General features: G+C 47.0%; 1 protein-coding gene across 1 annotated transcript in view; it reads left to right on the top strand.

The window, feature by feature from the left end:
- LOC106574937 (receptor tyrosine-protein kinase erbB-4) overlaps window positions 1–27,785 on the top strand; it is a 534,764-nt gene that overhangs the window by 464,215 nt on the left and 42,764 nt on the right. The window contains exon 20 of the mRNA XM_082963634.1: window positions 2,829–3,014. Coding sequence (XP_082819760.1) covers window positions 2,829–3,014 — 186 coding nt within the window. The remainder of the gene's footprint in view (window positions 1–2,828; window positions 3,015–27,785) is intronic.

The following is a 27,785-nucleotide window of genomic DNA, read 5'->3' as shown; positions in this document are numbered from 1 at the left end:
GAGGGAGGCTGTGTGCAGCTAGAGAGAAGATAGATGGAGGCTGTGTGTAGCTAGAGAGAAGATAGAGGGAGGCTGTGTGTAGCTAGAGAGAAGATAGAGGGAGGCTGTGTGTAGCTAGAGAGAAGATAGAGGGAGGCTGTGTGTAACTAGAGAGAAGATATAGGGAGGCTGTGTGTAACTAGAGAGAAGATATAGGGAGGCTGTGTGTAGCTAGAGAGAAGATAGAGGGAGGCTGTGTGTAGCTAGAGAGAAGATAGATGGAGGCTGTGTGTAGCTAGAGAGAAGATAGAGGGAGGCTGTGTGTAGCTAGAGAGAAGATAGAGGGAGGCTGTGTGTAGCTAGAGAGAAGATAGAGGGAGGCTGTGTGTAGCTAGAGAGAAGATAGAGGGAGGCTGTGTGTAGCTAGAGAGAAGATAGAGGGAGGCTGTGTGTAACTAGAGAGAAGATAGATGGAGGCTGTGTGTAGCCAGAGAGAAGATAGAGGGAGGCTGTGTGTAGCTAGAGAGAAGATAGAGGGAGGCTGTGTGTAACTAGAGAGAAGATAGATGGAGGCTGTGTGTAGCTAAAGAGAAGATAGAGGGAGGCTGTGTGTAGCTAGAGAGAAGATAGAGGGAGGCTGTGTGTAGCTAGAGAGAAGATAGAGGGAGGCTGTGTGTAGCTAGAGAGAAGATAGAGGGAGGCTGTGTGTAGCTAGAGAGAAGATAGAGGGAGGCTGTGTGTAGCTAGAGAGAAGATAGAGGGAGGCTGTGTGTAGGTAGAGAGAAGATAGAGGGAGGCTGTGTGTAGCTAGAGAGAAGATAGAGGGAGGCTGTGTGTAGCTAGAGAGAATATAGAGGGAGGCTGTGTGTAGCTAGAGAGAAGATAGAGGGAGGCTGTGTGTAGCTAGAGAGAAGATAGAGGGAGGCTGTGTGTAGCTAGAGAGAAGATAGAGGGAGGCTGTGTTTAACTAGAGAGAAGATAGATGGAGGCTGTGTGTAGCTAGAGTAGAAGTCAGCCAGGCTGTGTCTAGCTAGAGTAGAAGTCTGCCAGGCTGTGTGTAGCTAGAGTAGAAGTCAGCCAGGCTGTGTGTAACTAGAGAGAAGATAGAGGGAGGCTGTGTGTAACTAGAGAGAAGATAGAGGGAGGCTGTGTGTAGCTAGAGAGAAGATAGAGGGAGGCTGTGTGTAACTAGATAGAAGATAGAGGGAGGCTGTGTGTTGCTAGAGAAGATAGAGGGAGGCTGTGTGTAGCTAGAGGGAGGCTGTGTGTAGCTAGAGAGAAGATAGAGGGAGGCTGTGTGTAGCTAGAGAGAAGATAGAGGGAGGCTGTGTGTAGCTAGAGAGAAGATAGAGGGATGCTGTGTGTAGCTAGAGAGAAGATAGAGGGAGGCTGTGTGTAGCTAGAGTAGAAGTCAGCCAGGCTGTGTCTAGCTAGAGTAGAAGTCAGCCAGGCTGTGTGTAGCTAGAGTAGAAGTCAGCCAGGCTGTGTGTAACTAGAGAGAAGATAGAGGGAGGCTGTGTGTAGCTAGAGAGAAGATAGAGGGAGGCTGTGTGTAGCTAGAGAGAAGATAGAGGGAGGCTGTGTGTAGCTAGAGAGAAGATAGAGGAAGGCTGTGTGTAGCTAGAGAGAAGATAGAGGGAGGCTGTGTGTAGCTAGAGGGAGGCTGTGTGTAGCTAGAGAGAAGATAGAGGGAGGCTGTGTGTAACTAGAGAGAAGATAGAGGGAGGCTGTGTGTAGCTAGAGAGAAGATAGAGGGAGGCTGTGTGTAACTAGAGAGAAGATAGAGGGAGGCTGTGTGTAACTAGAGAGAAGATAGAGGGAGGCTGTGTGTAGCTAGAGAGAAGATAGAGGGAGGCTGTGTGTAGCTAGAGAGAAGATAGAGGGAGGCTGTGTGTAGCTAGAGAGAAGATAGAGGGAGGCTGTGTGTAACTAGAGAGAAGATAGATGGAGGCTGTGTGTAGCCAGAGAGAAGATAGAGGGAGGCTGTATGTAGCTAGAGAGAAGAAAGAGGGAGGCTGTGTGTAGCTAGAGAGAAGATAGAGGGAGGCTGTGTGTAGCTAGAGAGAAGATAGAGGGAGGCTGTGTGTAGCTAGACTAGAAGTCAGCCAGGCTGTGTCTAGCTAGAGTAGAAGTCAGCCAGGCTGTGTGTAGCTAGAGAGAAGATAGAGGGAGGCTGTGTGTAGCTACAGAGAAGATAGATGGAGGCTGTGTGTAGCTAGAGAGAAGATAGAGGGAGGCTGTGTGTAGCTAGAGAGAAGATAGAGGGAGGCTGTGTGTAGCTAGAGAGAAGATAGAGGGAGGCTATGTGTAACTAGAGAGAAGATAGATGGAGGCTGTGTGTAGCTAGAGTAGAAGTCAGCCAGGCTGTGTGTAGCTAGAGTAGAAGTCAGCCAGGCTGTGTGTAGCTAGAGTAGAAGTCAGCCAGGCTGTGTGTAACTAGAGAGAAGATAGAGGGAGGCTGTGTGTAACTAGAGAGAAGATAGAGTGAGGCTGTGTGTAGCTAGAGAGAAGATAGAGGGAGGCTGTGTGTAGCTAGAGAGAAGATAGAGGGAGGCTGTGTGTAACTAGAGAGAAGATAGATGGAGGCTGTGTGTAGCTAGAAAGAAGATAGAGGGAGAAATGATGGTGAATGGGGGCCGGTCAAAGGTGTCTGTGACACACACACCCTGGCATTCACTACACTGCACTACACTACACTACACTACACTACACTACACTGTCAACACCCATCACTTGTATTTCCCCTTCCACCTGTGTGCACATGGCTGTTTGCTCTGTATTCTCCCTCCCTCCGTCCACAGTGTTATGTCAGATTCCCCCAGGCCTGAGTCCCTATCTATCCCCACCAGGAGGCTCTGATTATGGCCAGCATGGAGCACCCCCACCTCGTCCGTCTCCTGGGGGTCTGCCTGAGCCCCACCACACAGCTGGTCACCCAGCTCATGCCCCACGGCTGCCTCCTCGACTACGTCCACGAACACAAGGACAACATCGGCTCTCAACTGGTGCTCAACTGGTGTGTCCAGATCGCCAAGGTAGGATGGCACTGGGGCTGAGGGAGGGTGTGTGTTTGTGAGTGTGTTTGCGTGTTTGGTCAGTGTTCAGCGCAATTCAGAGTCCACAGACGCAGAGATCCATTGTGACATAGCTACGTGGCTCTACCACCATCCGCGGGGAGGCACAGCCGACCGTGCACCTCCCCAAATTCACAACCATCGCGACTCCACGTACACTTCCTCTATTCATTTCAATGTGTAACAGCTGGAAAAATAGCTTGAGCTGCACTGAGAATTCAAAAAGTACGAAAGCCAACGGTCCAATGTTCTAGAACACAGCTGTGTGTACACCTACACATTTTGGACTTTGATAGGCGTTTTACACTTGAGCTGAATGATCTTAAATCCTGTTTCCATAGAACAACATGGCTATACCTGAGGAATGCTATCACTCTACAACAATCAACCATTTCCCAACAATATCAATATCACCACTTCTTTAGCAATAAGTGACAGAATCCAGAACCCCAATCTCTCTCTCTCTCTCCCTCTCTCTCTCTCTCTCTCTCTCTCTCTCTCTCTCTCTCTCTCTCTGTGTGTATCTGCCTCTCTCTCTCTGTCTCTCTCTCTCTCTCTCTCTCTGTCTCTGTCTCTATCTCTCTCTGTATCTATCTCTCTCTGTATCTATCTCTCTGTCTCTCTCTATCTCTCTCTGTCTCTCTGTCTCTCTCTCTCTGTCAATTCAAATCATTTCAATTCAAGGGGCTTTATTGGCATGGGAAACATGTGTTAACATTGCCAAAGCAAGTGGAGTAGATAATATAGACAGTGAAATAAACAATAAAAATTAACAGTAAACATTACACACACAAAAGTTTCAAAAGAATAAAGACATTACAAATGTCATATTATGCATATATACAGTGTTGTAACGATGTACAAATGGTTAAAGTACACAAGGGAAAATAAATAAGCATAAATATGGGTTGTATTTACAATGGCGTTTGTTCTTCACTGGTTGCCCTTTTCTTGTGGCAACAGGTCACACATCTTGCTGCTGTGATGGCACACTGTGGTAATTCACCCAGTAGATATGGGAGTTTATCAAAATTGGGTTTGTTTTCGAATTCTTGTGGATCTGTGTAATCTGAGGGAAATATGTGTCTCTAATATGGTCATACATCGGGCAGGAGGTTAGGAAGTGCAGCTCAGTTTCCACCTCATTTTGTGGGCAGTGTGCACATAGCCTGTCTTCTCTTGAGAGCCAGGTTTGCCTACGGCGGCCTCTCTCAATAGCAAGGCTATGCTCACTGAGTCTGTACATAGTCAAAGCTTTCCTTAAGTTTGGGTCAGTCACAGTGGTCAGGTATTCTGCCACTGTGTACTCTCTGTTTAGGGCCAAATAGCATTCTAGTTTGCTCTTTTTTTTTGTTAATTCTTTCCAATGTGTCAAGTAATTATCTTTTTGTTTTCTCATGATTTGGTGGGGTCTAATTGTGCTGCTGTCCTGGGGCTCTGTGGGGTGTGTTTGTGTTTGTGAACAGAGCCCCAGGACCAGCTTGCTTAGGGGACTCTTCTCCAGGTTCATCTCTCTGTAGGTGATGGCTTTGTTATGGAAGGTTTGGGAATCGCTTCCTTTTAGGTGGTTGTAGAATTTAACGGCTCTTTTCTGGATTTTGATAATTAGTGGGTATCGACCTAATTCTGCTCTGCATGTATTATTTGGTGTTCTACGTTATACACAGAGGATATTTTTGCAGAATTCTGCATGCAGAGTCACAATTTGGTGTTTGTCCCATTTTGTGAATTTTTGGTTGGTGAGCGGACCCCAGACCTCACAACCATGAAGGGCAACGGGTTCTATAACTGATTCAAGTATTTCTAGCCAGATCCTAATTGATATGTTGAATTTTATGTTCCTTGTGATGGCATAGAATGCCCTTCTAGCTCAGCTCAGTGGAAGACACCTGTGGCACTGATGTTTAGGCCAAGGTATGTATAGTTTTTTGTGTGCTCTAGGGCAACGGTGTCTAGATGGAATTTCTATTTGTGGTCCTGGCGTCTGGACCTTTTTTGGAACACCATTATTTTGGTCTTACTGAGATTTACTGTCAGGGCCCAGGTCTGGCAGAATCTGTGCAGAAGATCTAGGTGCTGCTGTAGGCCCTCCTCCTTGGTTGGTGACAGAAGTACCAGATCATCAGCAAACAGTAGACATTTGACTTCAGATTCTAGTAGGGTGAGGCCGGGTGCTGCAGACTGTTCTAGTGCCCTCGCAATTCGTTGATATATATGTTGAAGAGGGTGGGGCTTAAGCTGCATCCCTGTCTCACCCCACGGCCCTGTGGGAAGAAATGTGTGTGTTTTTTGCATATTTTAACCGCACACTTGTTGTTTGTGTACATGGATTTTATAATGTCGTATGTTTTTCCCCCAACACCACTTTCCATCAATTTGTATAGCAGACCCTCATGCCAAATTGAGTCGAAGGCTTTTTTTAAATCAACAAAGCATGAGAAGACTTTGCCTTTGTTTTGGATTGTTTGATTGTCAATTAGGGTGTGCAGGGTGAATACATGGTCTGTTGTACGGTAATTTGGTAAAAAGCCAATTTGACATTGGCTCAGTACATTGTTTTCACTGAGGAAATGTATGAGTCTGCTGTTAATGATAATGCAGAGGATTTTCCCAAGGTTGCTGTCTCTATCTCTCTCTGTATCTATCTCTCTCTGTATCTATCTCTCTCTGTATCTATCTCTCTCTGTCTCTCTCTCCTGTATCTATCTCTCTCTGTATCTATCTCTCTCTGTATTTATCTCTCTCTGTATCTATCTCTCTCTCTGTATCTATCTCTGTCTCTGTATCTATCTCTCTCTGTATCTATCGCTCTCTGTCTCTCTCTCTCTGTATCTATCTCTCTCTGTATCTATCTCTCTCTGTCTCTCTCTCTGTCTCTATCTCTCTCTGTATCTATCTCTGTCTCTGTCTCTATCTCTCTCTGTATCTATCTCTCTCTGTATCTATCTCTCTCTGTCTCTATCTCTCTCTGACACTGCATCAGGTATCGTTTGAGTTCCGCTATTAGAGCAGCATTAGACAGGCTTTCACCAGCTCGCCGCAGGCTTGCAGGCTGTCAGTGATAAGAGGCCTGCAGGCTAACGTGCTGCTATCGCCAGCAAGCTCCCATTCCCTCCACTCCCCGTGATGGATGATTTAAATGAGCTTGAGGAACAGAGTACTTAAGCAGGTACTTATTGAAGTAATTGGATTCGATTTAACTTGTGGTGGGGAGAGCGGCTGGAGAGCTGGGGTAAAGTGTGGGAAAGGGAGAGGGATATGGGGGTTGTAAGGTGGGCAGGGAGGAGATGACCCTTACCATTAAGGCATTCATTTGAATAGGGAGTACGGCATCTGTATTAGGATGAGGGTTGAGGATGTCCTAATATGGATGATGTACTTACCATTCACCACTCAGCCACTCCCCATAGAAGTAGGGACGAGGAAGGAATGGTCTGGTGAAGCGTGAGCTTGTATCAGGCTAAAGGCTGTTCTGGCTGGAAGCATGGGATAGTTTTTGATAGTGTTTGCTGGGTCTATTGGGTTGATCAGGTGAAATCCTTTATTGGATAATGGTAATGTGATGATGTGAAGGTAGCCTGCTGTTGTCACTGATTTTCTGATAGACTGTTTTAAAATCAGCCAATAAATCAGTGAAGAAATCTGTAACACAATGCGTTGTATACCCAGTCATTCACCCCCACATGTTGTGGCAACAGTGGCAACAGTGGCTGAGAAAAAATGGAATGAAAAAATGTTAGATGATCCTCCTACCCTCCTCTGGCTTGCTGTACATTATTCCAGAGTTGTTCCTCAAGGTCAACCTGAAGTGATTATAAATCTCATTGGCCACCTCTTCTTGCCTCGAGTACCTTCTGATCAATCTCATTGGCCAAGTGTTTCTCTCCTCAGACATCCCAATCACATACACATGAACACACTCACACAAACATACACTCACATGAACATACACTCACATGAACATACACACACAAACATACACTCACATGAACATACACACACATGAACATACACACACATAAACATACACTCACATGAACATACACACACATGAACATACACACACATAAACATACACTCACATGAACATACACACACATGAACATACACACACATGAACATACACATACATGAACATACACACACATGAACATACACACACATGGATATACACACATGGACATATGCATGCATGCCCACACACAGGCCCCACTCGACATACACACACACACACATAGCCCCCCACCGACACACACACACACACACACACACACACACACACACACACACACACACACACACACACACACACACACACACACACACACACACACACACACACACACACACACACACACACACACACACACACACAGATATCTGTGGATGTGAGCAGACTCAGTTGGTTTTTCTCTCCCCCAGTCAGACACAACAGAGTGGATCATGGTGCTGTAATGGTGGGGAACCCTGCAGCGAGAGAGAGAGAGAGAGAGAGAGAGAGAGAGAAAGAGAGAGAAATGGAGACAGTATACACCATGTGTATCCCGTACATATGACTAATAACATTTTTTACTTGCAAATACAAACATAAAAATTGCAAGAAAACTGTATTGATGTTCAGAGAAAAAAATATATATATGCATTCCATTCTCAGCATCAACAAAACTCTCTCTATCCTCTATCTTGTTAGGTGTGTTCAGGTGTGTTGTCCACACCCACTAAATGGCCACACCTGATCTTAATGAGTACTTGTTTCCTTGGAAATGGGGTCTGTTTGAATAGACTAAAACGAACAACTTGTATGAGTAAATAAATATTTCATGCTAGCTCCATCCTGGTGGCGCAGTGGAACAATTTCATGGACAGAGAAGAGAAGATCATTGGCTGGAATCTCACTGATGGCGTGTCACAATAAAAAAAAAATGTGTTCACATGATTAATGCCTAAAGAAATGTATTTCCATTTGTCCTGTCTGTGCTGGGAGTTCAAAAAGGTATTCCTGAAAAATTCTATGAAAGTTATAAGGAAGTTATTCAAAAACATCCAAATAGCCTATAATATCTGTTCTCAGTGTTAATAAAACCTCCTAGGAAAACTTTAAAGGAACTAGAGTAAAACATTCTCAGAACCTCTGCAACCTAAAAATAAACGTTCTTAGAATAGGTGAAATTTCCATGCCTCCCTCTATCTCCATCCCTCACTCCCCACCTCCCTCCCTCTATCCCCATCCCTCACTCCCCACATCCCTCCCTCCCTCTATCTCCATCCCTCACTCCCCACCTCCCTCCCTCCCTCTATCTCCATCCCTCACTCCCCACCTCCCTCCCTCTATCTCCATCCCTCACTCCCCCACCTCCCTCCCTCTATCTCCATCCCTCACTCCCCACCTCCCTCCCTCCCTCTATCTCCATCCCTCACTCCCCACCTCCCTCCCTCCCTCTATCTCCATCCCTCACTCCCCACCTCCCTCCCTCTATCCCCATCCCTCACTCTCCCTCTATCTCCATCCCTCACTCCCCACCTCCCTCCCTCCCTCTATCTCCATCCCTCACTCCCCACCTCCCTCCCTCTATCTCCATCCCTCACTCCCCACCTCCCCTCCCTCTATCTCCATCCCTCACTCCCCACCTCCCTCCCTCCCTCTATCTCCATCCCTCACTCCCCACCTCCCTCCCTCCCTCTATCTCCATCCCTCACTCCCCACCTCCCTCCCTCTATCCCCATCCCTCACTCCCCACCTCCCTCCCTCTATCTCCATCCCTCACTCCCCACCTCCCTCCCTCTATCTCCATCCCTCACTCCCCACCTCCCCACCTCCCTCCCTCTATCTCCATCCCTCACTCCCCACCTCCCTCCCTCTATCTCCATCCCTCACTCCCCACCTCCCCACCCCCTCCCTATATCTCCATCCCTCACTCCCTCCCTCTATCTCCATAGCCTCACTCCCCACCTCCCCACCTCTATCTCCATCCCTCACTCCCCACCTCCCTCCCTCCCTCCCTCTATCTCCATCCCTCACTCCCCACCTCCCTCCCTCCCTCTATCTTCATCCCTCACTCCCCACCTCCCTCCCTCCCTCTATCTTCATCCCTCACTCCCCACCTCCCTCCCTCCCTCCCTCTATCTCCATCCCTCACTCCCCACCTCCCTCCCTCTATCTCCATCCCTACCTGACTACAAACTGAGCTAAAAATAGAGTTTAAAAAGAGAGAGATAAAAACATGTTTGAGATTAGATTAGCTGAGAAGATATTAAACATCCAGCGCAGGGAAGTTTCCAATGCATAAAGTAGACTGGATCAACTAGGCATTTGTGAAACGAGGCATCGGGTGATGGGCCTCCCTCTTGCTCCAGTCAGCCTTTTCCATTCCAGAGTGGAATAATATTAATGGGATAGTTAGGTTTGGGTGTATTGTAATGAGGAAGTCAATCATTGATTTAAACATGGGGGTGGAGATGGTGGTGTGACTTGGCTTCCTCATTCTCTCTTCCATGCTGCGTGGGCACAGTGCTGATGGAATGGACTCAATCTCTCTGTCCTACAGATAGGTCTACTAAAGGTCTGGGGCTAGGGGAAGGGCTGGAGCAAAGGCTAGGACTGGATCTGGGGCTTGGAAACAAACCAGGGAAATCAGAAATATTGTGAAGCATACAGTAGACTTACTTGCACCCTATCCAGGAAAACACCTAAATCGTCTGTCTGACAGAACCATCCACAGACATTTTCAGCTTCCACAATTAGGTCTCAAACTCGCTGTCCATCAGTCTTCTATAATCATCTCTGCACACACATTTTCCAAACCATCCTGCCAGTTAGTGTAGCAGCATAGCCTCCATGCTAACTTCTTCTAGTTAGTGTAGTAACATATCCTCCATGCTAACTTCCTCTAAATAGCATAGCAGCATAACTTCCATGCTAACTCCCTTTAGTTAGCATAGCAGCACAGTCTCCATGCTAACTTCCTCTAGTTAGCATAGCAGCATATCCTTCATGCTAACTTTCTCTAGTTAGCATAGTAGCATATCTTCCATACTAACTTCCTTTAGTTAGCATAGTAGCATATCATCCATGCTATCTTCCTCTAGTTAGCATAGCAGCATATCCTTCATGTTAACTTCCTTTAGTTAGCATAGTAGCATATCCTCCATGCTAACTTCCTCTAGTTAGCATAGTAGCATATCCTGCATGCTATCTTCCTCTAGTTAGCATAGCAGCATATCCTTCATGGTAACTTCCTCTAGTTAGCATAGTAGCATATCCTCCATGCTAACTTCCTCTAGTTAGCATAGTAGCATATGCTCCATGCTACCTTCCTCTAGTTCGCATAGCAGCATATCCTTCATGTTAACTTCCTCTAGTTAGCATAGCAGCATATCCTCCATGCTAACTTCCTCTAGCTTGCGTAGCAGCATATCCTCCATGTTAACTTCCTCTAGTTTGCGTAGCAGCATATCCTCCATGTTAACTTCCTCTAGTTTGCGTAGCAGCATATCCTTCATGCTAACTTCCTCTAGTTAGTGTAGCGGCATATCCTCCATGTTAACTTCCTCTAGTTTGCGTAACAGCATATCCTTCATGCTAACTTCCTCTAGTTTGCGTAGCAGCATATGCTCCATGTTAACTTCCTCTAGCTTGCGTAGCAGCATATCCTTCATGCTAACTTCCTCTAGTTAGTGTAGCAGCATATCCTCCATGTTATCTTCCTCTAGCTTGCGTAGCAGCATATCCTTCATGCTAATTTCCTCTAGTTAGTGTAGCGGCATAGCTTCCATCTGCTGCATCTCCTGTCCACCACTTGATTTACTTTCATTATCAGCACATGCACATCCTCCCTCCACCTCCTCCCTCCTCCACCTCTTCCTTCCTTCCTCCTTCCTTCCTCATCTCTCCTCCCTCAACCTCCTACCTCCTCCCTCATCTCCCCTCCCTCCCCCTCTCCCTCATCTCTCTTCCCTCCACCTCCTCCCTCCACCTCCTCCCTCCTCCACCTCTTCCTTCCTTCCTCATCTCTCCTACCTCCCTCCACCTCCTTCCTTCCTCCTTCCTTCCTCATCTCTCCTCCCTCCACCTCCTACCTCCTCCCTCATCTCTCCTCCCTCCATCTCCTCCCTCATCTCTCTTCCCTCCACCTCCTCCCTCCTCCCTCCACCTCCCCCCTCCTCCCTCCACCTCCTCCTTCCTCTCTCCTCCCTGCTCCCTCCCCATCCTCCCTCTACCTCCTCCTCTTCTTTGATTAGTCAGTCAAAAGTAAAGTACTGTATATACTCCTGACTTTTTGCCAGTGATCTCTGATTCGTTTGTCGGGTGTGTGTGTGTGTGTGTGTGTGTGTGTGTGTGTGTGTGTGTGTGTGTGTGTGTGTGTGTGTGTGTGTGTGTGTGTGTGTGTGTGTAGGATTTGCATAGTGCTGTTAGCCCCTCAGAGGGTTGGCTCCTCTAACTCAGTGGTGGATATCCAATCTGCTTGGGCTCACAGGCCCCTCGGTGTCATTCTCCACCTTCTCTCTCTCTCTTCTCTCTCTCTCTCTCTCTCTCTGCTGAGCAAACACATCTCCTTCGGCCTCATTAGCACTGCCTTAAGTCCTTCCTCTCCTCCACCCATCCCTCCGTCCTGCCCTCCATCTCTCCCTCTGTTGCTCCCTCGCTTCTTCTCTAACCCTCATTCTTCATCTGATCTCTCTCTCCCGCACAGTCCTTGAATCCAAATGAGTACACATACACACACACGTACATTAATATCCACACACACACATACACCCAGCCACCCATCTGTGTCCACCTTGGGTTGCTGAGTTGGGATATGTAATTTTGCATTCTCTCTCTCTCTCTCTCTCTCTCTCTCTCTCTCTCTCTCTCTCTCTCTCTCTCTCTCTCTCTCTCTCTCTTCTCCTTCTCTCTCTCTCTCTCTCTCTCTCTCTCTCTCTCTCTCTCTCGCTCTCTCTCTCTTTCCCTCTCGCGCTCTCTCTTTCTCACTTTCTTTCTTTACCTCTCCTCTCTCGCTCTCTCTCTCTCTCTTTCCCTTTCTGTCTCTCTCTCTCTTAACTACTATAACTGTATATAGCATCATATGATATAGCATAATAACCACGTATCACCAAAACGTTACATATTATGTGAATTTGAATAGGTGCACTTGATTGAGCTGGCCCACCGTGCTGAATAGGCAGAGTGGTCCCTTTCAGTACTATACCAATGGACCTATAGGGTGCAAACCCTGCCTATCCCATGTGCTTGGTGAGCTAAATCAAGTGCAACCGTTCACAAACAAGGCAACACATGGCCCTAGCCTCTGAAGAGCCCTCTCCTCCCCCCAGTGCAAACCCACTAAACTGAAGCAACCAGCTGCTGTTGTTCCAAAACAGATTATCAACTCTGAATCTCACCAGGAACCTTATGGGGGAATTAAATTACAGATAATGCAGTAACCAAACAACATTCCCTGCTATGCTTGGTGGCTGTACAGCTAACAGTACAGAAAATCCCCCTTCATGGATGTGTTCCATTCTCATGTGTGTGTGTGTGTGTGTGTGTGTGTGTGTGTGTGTGTGTGTGTGTGTGTGTGTGTGTGTGTGTGTGTGTGTGTGTGAGATACCCAGTGGTGTGTGTGTGTGATACCAAGGGGTGTGTGTGAGATACCCAGTGGTGTGTGTGTGTGATACCTAGGGGTGTGTGATACCCAGGGGTGTGTGTGTGTGATACCCAGGGGTGTGTGTGATACCCAGGGGTGTGTGTGATACCCAGGGGTGTGTGTGCGTGTGATACCCAGGGGTGTGTGTGTGATACCCAGGGGTGTGTGATACCCAGGGGTGTGTGTGTGTGATACCCAGGGGTGTGTGGTGTGTGATACCCAGGGGTGTGTGATACCCAGGGGTGTGTGTGATACCCAGTGGTGTATGGTGTGTGATACCCAAGGGTGTGTGTGTGATACCCAGTGTGTGGGGGGGGGGGGTGATACCCAGGGGGGGGGGGTGATACCCAGGTGTGTGTGTGTGTGTGATACCAAGGGGTGTGTGTGTGATACCCAGGGGTGTGTGTGTGTGATACCCAGGTGTGTGTGTGTGTGTGTGTGATACCCAGGGGTGTGTGTGTGATACCCAGGGGTGTGTGTGATACCCAGGGGTGTGTGTGATACCCAGGGGTGTGTGTGTGTGTCTGCTGACACCACAGAATGATAGAGCGTCTCTTCATCTCAGAGAGGGGAGGGGTACATTGATAAGCCCAGGATCTGTCTAATTATACTGTAGGATCAACCAGCCTAATGGATGCGTGAGGCAGGGATTTCCACTGGCACTGCCAAGGATTCAGAGGTGGGATTGAATCGGTCACCTCTTCTCCAAAGTCCATTTCAAGAGAATATTCCAGCTCGAGTGCAGGTGTATGCGTGCATGAAGATGAATGTAAAGCTATAGGAAATATAGGAAATTCAAGACGCTGCGGTTTCAGATTTTGTCGACTGCACCAGAAGAGCCTTGGGGGTCGTTAAGGCTTCATTAACATGGGATTATGTTTCACTGAGCAATCAGCATACAGCCTACCTGACCAATCAGCATACAGCCTACCTGACCAATCAGCATACAGCCTACCTGACCAATCAGCATACAGCCTACCTGACCAATCAGCATACATTCTACCTGACCAATCAGTATACAACCTACCTGACCAATCAGCATACAGCCTACCTGACCAATCAGCATACAGCCTACCTGACCAATCAGCATACAGCCTTCCTGACCAATCAGTATACAACCTACCTGACCAATCAGCATACAACCTACCTGACCAATCAGCATACAGCCTACCTGACCAATCAGTATACAACCTACCTGACCAATCAGCATACAGCCTACCTGACCAATCAGTATACAACCTACCTGACCAATCAGTATACATCCTACCTGACAAATCATTGTACAACCTACCTGACCAATCAGTGTGCAGCCTACCTGACCAATCAGCATACAACCTACCTGACCAATCAATATGCAACCTACCTGACCAATCAGCATACAACCTACCTGACCAATCAGTATACAACCTACCTGACCAATCAGCATACAACCTACCTGACCAATCAGTATGCAGCCTACCTGACCAATCAGCATGCAACCTACCTGACCAATCAGTATATAACCTACCTGACCAATCAGTGTACAGCCTACCTGACCAATCAGTATACAGCCTACCTGACCAATCAGCATACAACCTACCTGACCAATCAGTATGCAACCTACCTGACCAATCAGCATAGAACCTACCTGACCAATCAGTATACAGCCTACCTGACCAATCAGTATACAATCTACCTGACCAATCAGTATGCAACCTACCTGACCAATCAGTATATAACCTACCTGACCAATCAGTGTACAGCCTACCTGACCAATCAGTATACAGCCTACCTGACCAATCAGTATACAAACTACCTGACCAATCAGAAAACAGCTTACCTGACCAATCAGTATACAGCCTACCTGACCAATCAGTATACAACCTACCTGACCAATCAGCATACAGCCTACCTGACCAATCAGCATACAGCCTACCTTACCAAATGGCATACAGCCTACCTGACCAATCAGCATTTAGTCTACCTGACCAATCAGTATACAACCTACCTGACCAATCAGTATACAAGCTACCTGACCAATCAGTATACAACCTACATGACCAATCAGCATACAGCCTACCTGACCAATCAGTATACAACCTACCTGACCAATCAGTATACAGCCTACCTGACCAATTAGTATACAGCCTACCTGACCAATCAGTATACAAATTACCTAACCAATCAGAAAACAGCTTACCTGACCAATCAGTATACAACCTACCTGACCAATCAGTATACAACCTACCTGACCAATCAGTATACAACCTACCTGACCAATCAGTATACAACCTACCTGACTTTACATCACAAAAGACTGAATAACGTCATTGCAACCAGTTTTGCCCTCCCACGTATTGTTTTGTGATGAGAGAGGAGCAATAAATATGTTATCAGGAAATATCTCCCACATTACAGCACATATACCTTCTCAGAACGCCCACTGTTTTCATACCAGAATTCATTTAGTGGAAATCAGACCTCACGCTTCTCTCTCCCCCCTAATCTCTCCCCAAAACGCTGGTGAATTATCTACATTTGCTCATGTAAATTCTGCAAAGGTAATGTTTTATTGCCTTGGTGCGGTGACATTTGTGAGGATCCACCCCGGGGGGGTTCTGAGTCTAATCTACCTTGGGATGTGTTGTCGCTGGGGTCTAAACCAGGAAACTATCATTACATACACCAGCCATGGCAGTCAAATGTCCGTCTGATGAAGAGCCTGGTCTCCTAGTCGATCGTTCCACACACACACACACACACACACACACACACACACACACACACACACACACACACACACACACACACACACACACACACACACACACACACACACACACACACACACACACACACACACACACACACACACACTGCTGCCGGGAGATGTCACACAGTGAGAAAAGACACCTTTGAGGGAGATGGATGAAGACACTTCCACTAACTGTAGTTAGAGTGACTGAGTGGAGGGGAAATGGGCCCTTCACTAGGTCGTTGCGTTGATGCTGAGATGGACAATATTTCCCTGTAGATGTTGAATGCATCTGTTCAGAGGACAGTCTAGAGCAGAAATGAGTCGCAGTTTGAGGATTGGAAATTCATGTACTTAGAAGGATTGCTGTTGGTTAACGGATAGATTACAACATTGACAAGAATCTGCATGAGGCTTGAATATCTCAGAGGTCCAGATGCCTTAACACTTGAAAGCACTGTCTCCACCACACCAGCCAGCTGCATAATGGCTGACAACAACAAGTGTATCTTGCCAGCTGCTTGGCTGACACACACACACACACACACACACACACACACACACACACACACACACACACACCACACACACACACACACACACACACACACACACACACACACACACACACACACACACACACACACACACACACACACACACACACATACACACACACACAAACACACATACACACACGGTCACTTGCTCATGGATGCCGATGGGACTTCAAGCTCTGGCCACACTTCCCCCGACCATATACCCCCGAACACACACTTCTTAACACACACTTTTTCACACACTTCTTCACACACACACACACACACACACACACACACACACACACACACACACACACACACACACACACACACACACACACACACACACACACACACACACACACAGGCCCATTGTGGCCTTATCAGGGTCTACACAGCGCTCAGCACGCTACCCGCCCCACAAGGCTGCCATTGTTTTCTGTTCACCACCCCGCTCACCACACGTGGTGCGCCTGCCTTATCTGTCCCTGTGGAAACAGGCTTTCTGTCCACTTGCATGCTGACGGTTCCCACAAGCTTTGTTACTCAGTTTTAATTTCTCTTAGAACCTGTGGCTGAAGGAGTAGCACTTACCTCAGTAGTAGCACCTTACCTCAGTAGTAGCACCTTACCTCAATAGTAGCACCTTACCTCAATAGTAGCACCTTACCTCAATAGTAGCACCTTACCTCAGTAGTAGCACCTTACCTCAGTAGTAGCACCTTACCTCAGTAGTAGCACCTTACCTCAATAGTAGCACCTTATCTCAGGAGTAGCACCTTACCTCAGTAGTAGCACCTTACCTCAATAGTAGCACCTTACCTCAGGAGTAGCACCTTACCTCAGTAGTAGCCCCTTACCTCAATAGTAGCACCTTACCTCAATAGTAGCACCTTACCTCAGTAGTACCACCTTACCTCAGTAGTAGGACCTTACCTCAGTAGTAGCACCTTACCTCAGGAGTAGCACCTTACCTCAATAGTAGCACCTTACCTCAGGAGTAGCACCTTACCTCAGGAGTAGCACCTTACCTCAGGAGTAGCACCTTACCTCAATAGTAGCACCTTACCTCAATAGTAGCACCTTACCTCAGTAGTAGCACCTTACCTCAGTAGTAGCACCTTACCTCAATAGTAGCACCTTACCTTAATAGTAGCACCTTACCTCAGGAGTAGCACCTTACCTCAGTAGTAGCACTTACCTCAGGAGTAGCACCTTACCTCAGGAGTAGCACCTTACCTCAGTAGTAGCAAGTCTGATTTGACCTTATACTGTCCCACTATTAGTCCAATTTTAACCCACTTTTAGTCTCCTTTAAACCCACTTGTGACCTACCTAATACATTTAGTCTTCTTTTAACCCACTTGTGACCTACCTAATACATTTAGTCTCATTTTAACCCACCTGTGACCTACCTAATACATTTAGTCTCATTTTAAGCCACTTGTGACCTACCGAATACATTTAGTTTCCTTTTAAGCCACTTGTGACCTACCTAATACATTTAGTCTCCTTTTAACCCACTTGTAACCTACCTAATACATTTAGTCTCCTTTTAAGCCACTTGTGACCTACCTAATACATTTAGTCTCCTTTTAAGCCACTTGTGACCTACCTAATATATTTAGTCTCCCTTTAAGCCACTTGTGACCTACCTAATACATTTAGTCAAACAATTTAATGAACCAGTGTACTTGGTTAAAAATGCATGGACCACATGACATTTAATCACCGGGTGGCGGTTATGTTATGTTACGCCACAATCCTTCATATTTGATCCCACACTTCCTCCTGCGGTATCTTGTTTCACAGCATCCCTCCCTCCATCCCTCCATCCCTCCCTCCATCCCTCCCTTGTTCCCGCTGTTTCTCTCTACTCCTCCCAGCTGTTGGACAGATCTCCTCTTGTTTCCTGATGTGGCTTTTTAACATTCATTAGCCCCTCTAACTGTGTGTGTGTGTGTGTGTGTGTGGTGTGTGTGTGTGGTGTGTGTGTGTGTGTGTGTGTGTGTGTGTGTGTGTGCGTGCATGCGTGCGTGTAGGTGCGTGTGTTCGTTCCCTCCTAGTCAGCCTGCTCTTTATTCTGCTATCGTCTAAGAGGTCTGAGGAGGTATTCTGCTATCGTCTAGTAGGCCTGGGGAGGTATTCTGTTATCGTCTAGCAGGCCTAGGAGGCGTTCTGCTATCATCTAGCAGGCCTAGGAGGCGTTCTGCTATCATCTAGCAGGCCTGGGGAGGTGTTCTGCTATCGTCTAGCAGGCCTAGGAGGCGTTCTGCTATCATCTAGCAGGCCTGGGGAGGTATTCTGCTATCATTTAGCAGGGCTGGAGAGGTATTCTGCTATCGTCTAGCAGGCCTGGGAGGCGTTCTGCTATCGTCTAGCAGGCCTGGGAAGCGCTCTGCTATCATTTAGCATTCTTCGGTCCACCCCTGAGAACCTTTAACCTCTTTCAATGCAGCGTACCACGCAGGCCACAACAGAGCAGAGCAACATGCAGTCTTGTACACACACGCAGACACTGAGCAGAACGTGCAGGCTTGTACACACACGCAGACACTGAGCAAAACATGCAGGATTGTAGGCTACACATTGCCGGCTTTTGAGTAAAAGCTTGTTAGCCAGTGTATACACTCAAGGGCTGTTGCAAACGCATTTTGTACACATACTCTACTTAAACCCACACTGTAACCTTAGATGTCAACTCTCAGCTCTAATACACTCTCGGCTTTAACGCACACTCTCTGCTCTCTCTCTCTCACACACACACACACACACACACACACACACACACACACACACACACACACACACACACACACACACACACACACACACACACACACACACACACACACACACACACACACACACACACACACACACTCTTCTTTACTCAGTCAACATCATCTTTCTCTGGTATGCCAGATAGCTCTGTTTGTTCTTTCTCTCTGTCATGGCCACAGCACTTTTCTCAGGGCTTATTCAGAATATCTTAAAGAATAGGAAGCATGAGTTTTTAGTCACCGATGTCACAAGCTGCTTGCTGTAATTGTGTAATACCTTGTCTGTTCTTATTTTTGTCTTGTCAACTTTTCGGCATGTTCTCTGTGAAGTAGGCTATGGGAGTTTTGTAACTTATTGCTGGCGCACTAGCTGTCGGACATCTGGATTCTATCTATTTTGGATTTCTCTAACTCTCCCTTGGCCTAGTGAAGCGCTTGCCTCCCCCTCACTAACTCAGCCTACGCTCTTTTAAAAGTTTTACCATCAGATGGGCCCCAGCCTCGTCTTCTCTCTCTTTTCTTTTAATCTGTGGTTATGTTTAGCTGTGTTGTGTTAGTTGCGTTCTAGCTGGTCTCCAGGAGTCGGGCTCTAGCTTGCCAACCATAACCAAGGTGGTTGGCTAGGCTGGCTGGGCTAATAGCTACTTGGCTAAATAGCTAATGTTAGCTGGCTGGCTAGCTTTCTGGCTAAGATAACTGCATATAACTAATGTTCTTTGATAACTGGTTAGATGGTGTTATGTATTTCCAAAGCGTTGCTTTACTTTAATGTAGTGTAAGCTAGGTGTTTGGTAGCAACTGGCTGACTCATTCAGTGCTAATGTGATGTTAGCAGGCTGGTAGGGTACTAACTTTAGCAGGCTAGTAGGGCTAACGTTAGCAGGCTAGTTGGCTAGCAACCTTGTAAGTTGATTTGTAAACAATACATTCGTATTTGTTTGTAAGTTGGCTGAAAATTCAATTGAAACCGATTTGGTTTATACATTTTAAGTTATTTATGTTGGAGTTTACATTACAGGGAATAGGCTGGCTTGCCGCGTCCTCCATATTACATCACACCTCAGAAAAAAAATATTTTTCCGACATGACTTCGGCATTCTTTGGAATTCTGATCCGTTATATGTAATAACTCAGAAAATAAGTGAGGTGTAACTTTGCATTGGGCCTTTTGATGATGATTCTAATGCCAATCCACATGTTACATGTGGTTACGTTTATGATACATACCCTTTTTGTCACGCCCTGACCTGAGAGATGGTTTATTTCTCTATTTTGTTAGGTCAGGGTGTGGGGTGGGCATTCTATGTTTTGTATTTCTTTGTGTTGGGCCGAGTATGGTTCCTAATCAGAGGCAGCAGTCTATCGTTGTCTCTGATTAGGAATCATACTTAGGCAGCCTTTTCCCACCTGTGTTTTGTGGGAAGTTATTTTCTGTTTTGTATTCGTTACCTGACGGAACTGTTTGGCTTTTCGTTTTGTTTCTTTGTTATAGTGTTTCATTGTTTAATAAATAATATGAACACTTACCACGCTGCAACCTTGGTCCCCTCATTACGACGTTTTGTAACAGAACTACCCACCACCAAAGGACCAAGCAGTGTGGTCAGGATGACTGAACCTGGGAGAAAATCCTGGATGGGGCAGGACCCTGGACAAGGCCTGGGGAGTATCGCCGTCTGCAAGAGGAGATGGAGGCAGCGAAAGCGGAACAGCGACACTGGGAGGAACAAGCAAGGCAACAACGGAAGCCCGAGAGGCAGCGGCAAAAATTGGGGGGGGGGGGGCACACGGGGAGATTGGCGAAGTTGGGGTTGAGACCTGAGCCAACTCCCCGTGCTTACCGTGGGGAGCGAGTGACTGAGCAAGCACCGTGTTATGCGGTGATGCGCACTGTGTCGCCAGTGTGCACTCACAGCCCGGTGCGCTCGGTGCAAGCTCCTCACAGTTTGCCGTGCTAGAGTTGGCCGTCAGCCAGCAAGAAGTGTGCCGGCTCAGCATTCCTGGTCTCCAGTGCGTCTCTTCAGCCCATGTTATCCTTGCGCCAGCTCTACGCACGGTACCCCCCGCTCACCAGCACAGCCCAGTTCGTCCTTTGCCAGCGCTCCGCCCTTGCCAGGCTAAATTAAACATCCAGCCAGGACGGGTTGTGCCAGCCCTAAGCTCCAGACCTCCAGTGCGCCTCCACGGCCCACTATACCCTGTGCCTGCTCTGCGCACCCAGTCTCCTGTGCGTCTCCTCAGTCCGGTGAGACCGGTTCCAGCTCCACGTAGGAAGCCTCCAGTGATGATCTATGGTCCGAAGCCTCCAGTGATAATCCATGGCACGAAGCCTCCAGTGATGATCCATGGCCCGGAGCCTGTAGTGATGATCCATGGCACAAAGCCTCCATTGATAATCCATGGTCCAGAGCCTCCCGTGATAATCCATGGCACGAAGCCTCCAGTGATGATCCATGGCCCGGAGCCTGTAGGGATGATCCATGGCACGAAGCCTCCAGTGATAATCCATGGCCCGGAGCCTGTAGAGATAATCCATGGCCCCGGAGCCTGTAGGGATGATCCATGGCCCGGAGCCTGTAGGGATGATCCATGGCCCGGAGCCTGTAGAGATGATCCATGGCATGAAGCCTCCAGTGATAATCCATGGCCCGGAGCCTCCAGTGATGATCCATGGCACAAAGCCTCCAGTGATGATCCATGGCGCGGATCCTGTAGTGATGATCCATGGCACGGAGCCTGCAGCGACGGTCCCCAGTCCGGAACCTACAGCGATGCTCCCCAGTCCGGAGCCTCCAGCGATGCTCCCCAGTCTGGAGCCTCCAGCGACGCTCCCCAGTACGGAGCCTCCTGAGACGGCCTGCAGCCCGGAGCCTCCTGAGACGGCCTGCAGCCCGGAGTCTTCAGCGGCGGCCTGCAGCCCAGAGTCTTCAGCGGCGGCCTGCAGCCCAGAGTCTTCAGCGGCGGTCTGCAGCCCAGAGTCTTCAGCGGCGGTCTGCAGCCCAGAGTCTTCAGCGGCGGCCTGCAGCCCAGAGTCTTCAGCGGCGGTCGGCAGTTCAGAGCCTCCGATGATGATCCACGGTCTGGTTCCTCCGGGGACACAGAAGCGGGGGGGGATCAGCGGGTGGTGTGGGGGCTACACCCCGAACCAGAGCTGCCACCAAGTATAGATGCCCACCCGGACCCTCCCCTATAGGTTCAGGTTTGCGGCCAGGAGTCCGCACCTTTGGCGGGGGGTACTGTCACGCCCTGACCTGAGAGATGGTTTATTTCTCTATTTTGTTAGGTCAGGGTGTGGGGTGGGCATTCTATGTTTTGTATTTCTTTGTGTTGGGCCGAGTATGGTTCCTAATCAGAGGCAGCTGTCTATTGTTGTCTCTGATTAGGAATCATACTTAGGCAGCCTTTTCCCACCTGTGTTTGTGGGAAGTTATTTTCTGTTTTGTATTCGTTACCTGACGGAACTGTTTGGCTTTTCGTTTTGTTTCTTTGTTATAGTGTTTCATTGTTTAATAAATAATATGAACACTTACCACGCTGCACCTTGGTCCCCCTCATTACGACGGTCGTAACACTTTTAAGAACCCTACCCTTTAAGAGCCCTACTGTTTAAGAACCCTACCCTTTAAATAAATTAAAAACTTGCACACTGCTGGTTGATTATACGTACATACCAGCCTTTCTGCCTTCACCAGAGATTCCTATTCAGAATATGAATAGAAAATTGACAAATACTGATTCACCAGGATTCAAACTGCGATCAAGTATTGTGTTCTTTAACTTCTTTAGTTAGTCTCACATACTGTCTGAACAGAAACAGGCTTGTTTACCTGGTTCCTTGTTAAACTCTCACATACTATCTGAACAGAAGCAGGCTTGTTTACCTGGTTCCTTGTTAAAGTCTCAGATTCTGTCTGAACAGAAACAGGCTTGTTTACCTGGTTCCTTGTTAAATACTGTCTGAACAGAAACAGGCTTGTTTACCTGGTTCCTTGTTAAATACTGTCTGAACAGAAACAGGCTTATTTACCTGGTTCCTTGTTAAATACTGTCTGAACAGAAACAGGCTTGTTTACCTGGTTCCTTGTTAAATACTGTCTGAACAGAAACAGACTTGTTTACCTGGTTCCTTGTTAAATACTGTCTGAAAAGAAACAGGCTTGTTTACCTGGTTCCTTGTTAAATACTGTCTGAACAGAAACAGACTTGTTTACCTGGTTCCTTGTTAAATACTGTCTGAACAGAAACAGGCTTGTTTACCTGGTTCCTTGTTAAATACTGTCTGAACAGAAACAGACTTGTTTACCTGGTTCCTTGTTAAATACTGTCTGAAAAGAAACAGGCTTGTTTACCTGGTTCCTTGTTAAATACTGTCTGAACAGAAACAGGCTTGTTTACCTGGTTCCTTGTTAAATACTGTCTGAAAAGAAACAGGCTTGTTTACCTGGTTCCTTGTTAAATACTGTCTGAAAAGAAACAGACTTGTTTACCTGGTTCCTTGTTAAAGTCTCAGATTCTGTCTGAACAGAAACAGGCTTGTTTACCTGGTTCCTTGTTAAATACTGTCTGAACAGAAACAGGCTTGTTTACCTGGTTCCTTGTTAAATACTGTCTGAAAAGAAACAGACTTGTTTACCTGGTTCCTTGTTAAAGTCTCAGATTCTGTCTGAACAGAAACAGGCTTGTTTACCTGGTTCCTTGTTAAATACTGTCTGAACAGAAACAGGCTTGTTTACCTGGTTCCTTGAGGGATATTAGACCAGTACTGTGACCTGGAGACTTGCTTCACACCCTCACCCCTCATGAAGACACACTCTCCAAGGTCAGCGATGGGGAGGGGGGTGTGATCAGTGGCTCCCCATTGGCCGATAATCAGAGTTGTCTGTGTGTGAGAGGGAAGATGTGTGTGCCGGTAGGGCATCAGCATGGTGTGTGTGTGTGTGTGTGTGTGTGATGTATGTATGTATGTATGTATGTGTGTGTGTGTGTGTGTGTGTGTGTGTGTGTGTGTGTGGTGTGTGTGTGTGTGTGTGTGTCTGTGTGTCTTGCTACAGTGTGTGGGAAGAACACAGTGTAACGCAGTTCATCACTGTGAGCCACAGAGTCAGCCTGCCAGACACTCAGACTCACTAGAACACTGTTGGTGACAGTCCCAGCCAAGAGGTGGCCAAGAGCATCTTCTAGAAAGGTAACCTTACAAAATTACAATTAGAATTCTTTATTACTTGGCATATTCACAAGTTCCTGGGTACTGAAAAAGTTAAGTGGGTCACTATTGTTCCCTGTATAGAGTAGAATGAGAAGGAAGGAGGAGGAAGAGGAACCAGAAGAGGAGGAGGGTGAGGAGGAGGAGGGGGGTGATGAAGAGGAGGATGATAAAGAGGAGGAAGATGTGGAGGAGGAGAGGGGGAAGGAGGAAGAAGAGAGTAAAGAGAGAGAGGATAGGGAAGGGACAAGGAGGAGGAGAAGAAACAGAGAGTAGCGGATTGATGGGGCTATTTATGCATCTACGCCATTACCTTCAACATTATTTACAATGGCACATCTTAGCATCACAAGTTACGACACTTAAACAACTACCGTTACCTTCAACATTATTTACAATGGCACATCTTAGCATCACAAGTTATGACACTTAAACAACTACCAAGGCAACAATTCCAACACTCACAACATGACAGCAACGACGTCAGTTTCAATGTGGTCATAGTGTTTATAGCCCCAACCAACTACAGAGTGACAATAATTAGGTCATTTCATTGTACACTCCTGCACTCCACGATGTGCCCTTCATTGCAGTGTCACTATTCCCTATTTAGTGCACTACTTCTGACCTGGGTCGGTAGGACCGCCTCATAGGGCTCTGTTGAAATGTGGTGCACTACTTAGTAAAAAGGGTACCATTTCGGTTGTAACCTAGCACTGTAGGACAGTATTAATGTGCTATATTCACCATGGATTCCTAATGTGTCCTAAAGCAGACACAGAGAGGATAAATATTATGGAGGACGGCCCGTCCGTGGATTCCTAATGTGTCCTAAAGCAGACACAGAGAGGATAAATATTATGGAGGACAGCCCGTCCGTGGATTCCTAATGTGTCCTAAAGCAGACACAGAGAGGATAAATATTATGGAGGACGGCCCGTCCGTGGATTCCTAATGTGTCCTAAAGCAGACACAGAGAGGATAAATATTATGGAGGACGGCCCGTCCGTGGATTCCTAATGTGTCCTAAAGCAGACACAGAGAGGATAAATATTATGGAGGACGGCCCGTCCGTGGATTCCTAATGTGTCCTAAAGCAGATACAGAGAGGATAAATATTATGGAGGACGGCCCGTCCGTGGATTCCTAATGTGTCCTAAAGCAGACACAGAGAGGATAAATATTATGGAGGACGGCCCGGAGCCTGTCCGTTCATCAAGGCTTTATTGTAATCAGCATCTCTATTGATCGGCCCCCGGGTCTGGGCCCCAGAAGTAATCCATTTTAAATACACTTCCACTCCCCCACCTCCCACTCCCCCAACGCCGGAGCGCTGTCATTGCCCATTGTAATTCTATTGGCAGGACTCCATGGTAAGTAGGTAAGGAATGGAGGGTGGAGCGGTGAGATATTTATGGTATGTCTAGAACTCTCTCCCTCCCTCTCTCTCTCTCCCTCTCTCTCTCTCTCTCTCTCTCTCTGTCTCTCTCTGTCTCTCTGTCTCTCTCTCTATCTCTCTCTCTCTCTCTTCTCTCTCTCTCTTTCTCTGTCTCTCTCTGTCTCTCTCTCTGTCTCTCTCTCTATCTCTTTGTCTCTCCATCTCTCTGTCTCTCTCTCAATCTCTCTTTCGCTCTCTCTCTTGCTCTCTCTCTCTCTCTCTCTCTCTCTCTCTCTGTCTCTCTCTCTGTCTCTCTCTCTGTCTCTCTCTCTATCCTCTTTCTCTCTCCCTCTCTCTCTCTCTCGCTCTCTCTCTCTCTCAATTCAATTCAATTAATCTGCTCTCTTGGCATGACGTAACAATGTACATGTTACATCTGAAACTACTAAGAACAAAATCGTCAACGGGACATCAGTAACAACAATTACCAAGGGTCAAACTAACCATACATTGAACAATAATAATAAGCATACAGTAGAGGACATGTGCAGGTTGATTGGTCTGTCAGACACTGTCCCTGTCTCTCTCTTTCTTTCTTTCTCTCTCTTTCTCTCTCTCTCTCTCTCTCTCTCTCTCTCTCTCTCTTTCTCTCTTTCTCTCTTTCTCTCTCTCTCTTTCTCTCTTTCTCTCTCTCTCTCTCTCTCTCTCTCTCTCTCTTTCTTTCTCTCTCTCTCTCTCTCTCTCTCTCTCTCTCTCTCTTTCTCTTTCTCTCTTTCTCTCTCTGGCTTTCTCTTTCTCAATTCAATTCAAGGGGCTTTATTGGCATGGGAAACACATGTTAACATTGCCAAAGCAAGTGAAGTAGATAATAAACAAAAGTGAAATAATCAATAACAATTAACAGCAAAAATTACACTCACAGAAGTTACAAAAGAATAAAGACATTTCAAATGCCAAATTATGTATATATACAGTGTTGATTAAAGTAAGGTGGTTAAAGTACAAAAGGGAAAATGAATAAACATAAATATGGGTTTATTTATCAAAATTGGGTTTGTTTTCAAATTCTTTGTGGATCTGTGTAATCAAGGTAAATAAACTCAGAAAAGAAAAGAAACGTCCTCTCGCTGTCAACTGCGTTTATTTTCAGCAAACTTAACATGTGTAAATATTTGTATAAACATAACAAGATTCAACAACTTGAGACATAAACTGAACAAGTTCCACAGACATGTGACTAACAGAAATCGAATAATGTGTCCCTGAACAAAGGGGGGGTCAAAATCAAAAGTAACAGTCAGTATCTGGTGTGGCCACCAGCTGCATTAAGTACTGCAGTGCAGCTCCTCCTCATGAACTGCACCAGATTTGCCAGTTCTTGCTGTGAGATGTTACCCCACTCTTGCACCCTGACACCTGCAAATTCCCAGACATTTCTGGGGGGAATGGCCCTAGCCCTCACCCTCCAATCCAACAGATCCCAGAAGTGCTCAATGGGATTGAGATCCGGGCTCTTCGCTGGCCATGGCAGAACGCTGACATTCCTGTCTTGCAGGAAATCACGTACAGAACGAGCAGTATGGCTGCTGGCATTGTCATACTGGAGGGTCATGTCAGGATGAGCCTGCAGGAAGGGTACCACATAGGGAGGAGGATGTCTTCCCTGTAACACACAGATTTGAGATTGCCTGCAATGACAACAAGCTCAGTCCGATGATGCTGTGACACACCGCCCCAGACCATGACGGACCCTCCACCCCCAAATCGATCCCGCTCCAGAGTACAGGCTTCGGTGTAACGCTCATTCCTTTGACGATAAACTCGAATCCGACCATCACCCCTGGTGAGACAAAACTGCGACTCGTCATTTAAGAGCACTTTTTGCCAGTCCTGTCTGGTCCAGCGACGGTGGGTTTGTGCCCATAGGTGACGTTGTTGCCGGTGATGTCTGGTGAGGACCTGAATACAACAGGCCTACAAGCCCTCAGTCCAGCCTCTCTCCGCCTGTTGCGGACAGTCTGAGCGCTGATGGAGGGATTGTGCATTCCTGGTGTAACTCGGGCAGTTGTTGTTGCCATCCTGTACTTGTCCGCATGTGTGATGTTCAGATGTACCGATCCTGTGCAGGTGTTGTTACACTTGGTCTGCCACTGCGCTGTCTTAGGGGGTCTCACAGTACGGACATTGCAATTTATTGCCCTGGCCACATCTGCAGTCCTCATGCCTCCTTGCAACATACCTAAGGCAGGTTCACACAGATGAGCAGGGACCCTGGGCATATTTCTTTTGGTGTTTTTCAGAGTCAGTAGAAAGGCCTCTTTAGTGTCCTAAGGTTTCATAACGGTGAGCTTAATTTCCTACCGTCTGTAAGCTGTTAGTGTCCCACCATTCCACTGGTGCATGTTCATTAATTGTTTATGGTTCATTGAACAAGCATGGGAAACAGTGTTTAAACCCTTTACAATG

Source organism: Salmo salar, chromosome 17 (genome assembly GCF_965601325.2).
Source record: "Salmo salar chromosome 17, fSalSal1, whole genome shotgun sequence".
Lineage (NCBI taxonomy): Eukaryota > Metazoa > Chordata > Actinopteri > Salmoniformes > Salmonidae > Salmo > Salmo salar.
This window is presented reverse-complemented; position numbering and strand designations above follow the sequence as displayed.